The 4348-nt window shown below is 67.8% G+C and overlaps 1 protein-coding gene across 1 annotated transcript; it reads right to left on the reverse strand.

The window, feature by feature from the left end:
• Window positions 1–871: 871 nt before the first annotated feature.
• On the reverse strand, window positions 872–4348 carry ARTN (artemin; the record flags this gene model as incomplete). Its single annotated transcript, XM_079536155.1, has 4 exons — window positions 872–1308; window positions 1462–1639; window positions 1739–1809; window positions 4303–4348. 4 exons carry the CDS (start codon window positions 4346–4348, stop codon window positions 872–874), a joined length of 732 nt encoding a protein of 243 aa, XP_079392281.1.

Below are 4348 nucleotides of genomic sequence, written 5' to 3' on the forward strand. Positions count from 1 at the left end.
GGCTGCGGCAGCGGGCGCAGGGCAGCAGCGCTCCCCGCCTCCCTCCGTCCGTCCGTCCGTCCGCCCGTCCCGCCGCTCCGCCCCGCCCCGCCCCGCAGCCCGCCCCGCCGCACCGCACGCCGGGAGCGGTAGTCCCGGCCCCGCGCTCCGCCCCACCGCGGGATACGCGCAGCCCGGCAGTGCGGGGTCGGCCGTGCGGCCCATCGCTTTATTGCTACAGGAAAAGGCGGCTGTACAAAAATAGAGTTTATCCTCCCGTTTTTTTTTTTTTTTTGTTTTTTTTGTTTTTTTTTTTAAAAACAAATAATAGAAAAACCAAACCGAAACAAAAAACGCTGCGGGCACGAGGAGCCCAAGGCCGGGGCTTCGCATCAGCGCTGGGGTTGCATTACACCCGGCCCCGCGGGCCCAAAGTCATAAATAGGAGCTGCCGCTCGAGAACAATAAATAAATAACTTAGAGCAATAAATAGTTGAGTGCCGCAGCGCCGCGGGGACCCTTGGAGCCGGGCAGGGACCCAGGGCTGGGGTTGGGTGTTGCCCCATGCTGCTGCATGTTGGCCCATGTTCTCAGGGAGAGCCCCCCTGGGTGCCCCCTCCTGCCCTACTCCTGTCCCTTCCGATGCTCGCGGGGATGTGGGAGCAGCAGTCCGGCACAGGGATGCTCCATCCCCTCCATCTCTCCCAGGTTGGGGTGCACCCCCTGGCTCTCTGCTTGGCACTGAGCGGAGGAGCTCGGTTGCAGACCCTCCTTAACAGCCACATCACCTCGGTCCCTCGTGGCCATATCACATAGGGACCACCGTTCTGCCTCCCTCCAGGCTGGGGATCGGCAGCGCGCATCGAGCCGAGGCCGAGCCGGCAGCTCCCCATCAACCGATGCAGCTGCACTCGGCCGCCGAGAGCTTCTCCACCGTCTGCCACGTGTTCTGCACATCCATGAAGGACACGGCTTCGTAGCGCGTGGGCCGGCAGCACGGGTGGCTGAGCACGCGCTCCTGCGGCCCCGGCACAATGAGCTGCTGCCGCAGCAGGCTGCCCAGCGTCAGGTCGTAGTTGCTGCGCGCCCGGTGGCACGACCCGCTGCAGTACTTGAAGAGCACGATCTCGTCCGAGTTGAAGCCCAGCCCCAGGTCGCGCACCTTCACCATCAGGTTGCGGATGTGGCAGTTGCGCCCGCGGGCGCCACGCGAAGGTTTCCTCTGTCCCTTCTTGGCTTTGCCGGTGCCTGGTGGCGAGCGCTCAGCACGAAGCAACAGGTCCTCTGCCAGCTCCACGCCTCCTGGGGCTCCTGTCGTCACGTTGTCACCTGCAGGCCAGCAGGACAGCACTGTCAGCTCCTGCACTCCCAGCACCACTGAGCCTCCCATCCCCTACAGTGACCGCCTGTGCTCAGGCCACCGTGCCCAGGATGGACATGCTACCGTGCCCAAGCCCCGCAGTGTCTGTCCCCAACACGCACCGTGTGGCTGGCTCCAGGCGAGTGGTACCTCCACACCGTCCTCCACGCTGGCAGTGGCCGTGCCCCGCGGTGTGGGGGCTGCATCCAACGTCTTGTTGCAGTGTGGGGTTCGCACGGTGCCTGCCGCCAGCCCAGCCAGCAGTGACAGGATGGCGAGGACCCCCCAGAGCATCCCCTCCTGCAATACAGCAGAGCGTGGTGGGGTGAGTGCCGGCCTCAAGGATGGAGACGGGAGCGGGGAGTCCCGACCACCATGGGCAGCCAGGCGTGGGCTCACCTTGGGCTGTGGATGTGTGCTGGGTCCTGCAGGTCTTGGCTTTGGTGGTCCTGCTTGCTGCTCCATGCTGGCTGCAAGCAAAGTGTGTCAGTGTCAGTGCAGTGGGAATGGAGTGGACGCTGGTAGCACCCACTCCTGCCCACCCAGATACTGGTGGCATCCCAGAGAGGCCATCGAGCCGGCCCAGCAGCTGGCACACCTTTGTTCTACCAAGCGTGCCATCCCTTCCCTCATCTCCCAGTGCCCCATGGCTACATACCCACATCCCCTGTGCATCTCTCCTCAGGGATGCTGGCAGAAGGGCCTTTGCCCAGTACCTCTCCGTGGGAGGATGCAGACTGGCTCCTCACATGAGCAGCCCAGGATGCCAGGCTGTGCTGTAAGGCAGTGGCTGGGAGCGCCATAGAGGGGGGGCCCTTTTCCCAGGGCTCTTCCCTGGGAATGTTTTTCTTCCTGGCAGTGGGAGCTTGACCCTGGGAGCTCCAAATCCATTAGCACAGAGTCTCCTGGTACCAGAGCCACCCTCAAGCCCCACGCTTGCCTTCTTGCCATGCTGTCTGGAAGCTGAGGCACACAGCCCCAAGCAGCGCAGCTGAAGGGTGGGATGATTGGGTCTCTTGGGGACACAGCACTTCAGCACACTGCTCTATCCAAGGCCATTTCAGCCCTGTGCTCCCACCCACTGCCTGCTGACCCCACTACACAGGGACAGGGCTGTCCCCTTGAAGCTCGTTGGCATCCTGCAACAAGGACTTTCCCTTGGCTTTCTCCCCGGTGTTCTGTGGTGGAGAAGCATTGGGATGGGACATGCTGCAGAGAGCGTTGCTGGCCTAAGGATGGGTAGAAGCAGCCAGGGCGCTACCGGGGTGGGGAGACAAACTCCCCTAGCCCTTGAGGAGATGCTCATCAGGCTCCAGGCCCCGTTGCTGCATGGGTGGCACTGAGCCGTGCCATGCTGAGGGGCTGCCATGGGCACTGCCAGGCCTCCAACACACTCTGGGGTCCGAGCACCGGGCAGGGCTGCCAGCAGGCCCCCGCCGTAGCCGCAGCCTGGCCAAGCACGACCCACGCAGAACATTGCTCCCATGGCGGCCCGTGGCCCCTTGCCAGCCACTGCTGCCAGGTCATGGTTTTCCCAGGCCGGCGCCCCCAGAGGGGCCATGCGAGGGTCCCGTGGCCCCGTCGGGAGGAACCTGGGCCCCCGTCCCTGTCCTGCCGCCCCGCCGCGGCCCCTTGGCCCCAGCAGCACATCGGCACGGGACGGGGGCCCTCGCAGGCGGCGGGCCCGGAGCCAGGCGGTGACACAGCCTTGGGGCCCACGGTGCGGGGCTGCCGTCCCTTCGGCCCCGGCCCGGCCCGGGCACCGCCCGCCCCGTCGGGAGCGGAGCACCGCCGGAGATGTAAAGCGCTCTGCCGCCACGGTCCGAGCGGGAGCATCTGCCCCGGGAGAGGGAACGGGCGTGCGGCGGAGCCGGGCTGCAGTTCAGGCTTCTGCCATCCGGCGGCAGCACGGCCCCGAAATCCGCCGAACGGAGCGGGAGAGAGAAGGTCGCTCCTCTCGGCGGCCCGCGTTGGCTCCGCACTCTCGTGAGGAGCGCGGGCAGGGCTCAGCCGGGCTCCTGGGCAGCGCAAAAGGATGGCAGCCCCGCAGCCCCGGCTGTCTGACGGCAGACTGGGTGGGAGCTGCCTCCGGCACGGCTGGAAGAGCCCCGGCCAGTAATGGGTTCCGCAGCTCTTCCCAGGTCGGGATCAGAGCGATCCAAGCGAGGATGCACACTCGTTCGGTTCACGTTGTCCCCTCCAACACGCATCCCACCCCCGGGGCTGCGCACCTCTCGCCGCCCACGCCGGGGAGCCCCAGCGCCCGGGGAGCGCGCGTACCGGCATCCCGGGGGCTGCTCGGGGCCGTGCATAACGCCGGGTCTCCCTAGTAGTGCTCTAAGACCTCCTCGGGCACCTGCGGGCACCACCTCACTGTCCAGAGCAGGACTTACAAGGGGTCGTCCACAGGTGACGCGCGGCTGGCACCTGTCCGCAGGTCCGGAGGAGACAGGGACCGGACACGTGGGACCACGAGCCCCGTGGAAGCGGACCCTCCGACCCTCCGACCCGCGGGCAGCGCCGGGCCCCGCGTCCCGGTGCTCCCATCGGCACTACGGGACGCGCGGTCACAGCGGGAGCTGCCCCACTCCGTGACCGCACGCCGGAACCGGCTGACCCCGGGTTGCCCGATGTGCCCAGCGGGCTGAGACCGGCCCCGTGTCCCGGCCACTCGCAGAGGGGTCCCGGCCTCTCCCCGGCCCGGGCACGGAGTCCCGTTCCCCTCCGCGGCTCCCGAGCGCCTCTGGCCGCGGGGCCGGGGATCGGTCAGCCGCGGGAGCCGTCCGGCCGGGACCTGCCCGGAGGTCCGGGCCCCTCTCGCCTCTCCGCGGGTTTTACCGGTCGGGGCGGGCGGCGGAGCGGCTCCCCCCCACCCCCACCCTCCCTCCGCCCCGGTGTTCCCGCAGCGCCGCTGCCGGCAGGCTGGGACGGACGCTGCCGCCCGCCCCCCGGCCCGCACTCACCGTGCCCGCGGCGGGGACCATCCCCCGGGCCGCCGCCGCCCCGCAT

The sequence above is a fragment of the Tetrao urogallus genome (assembly GCF_951394365.1).
Source record: "Tetrao urogallus genome assembly, chromosome: 5".
Taxonomy (NCBI): Eukaryota; Metazoa; Chordata; class Aves; order Galliformes; family Phasianidae; genus Tetrao; species Tetrao urogallus.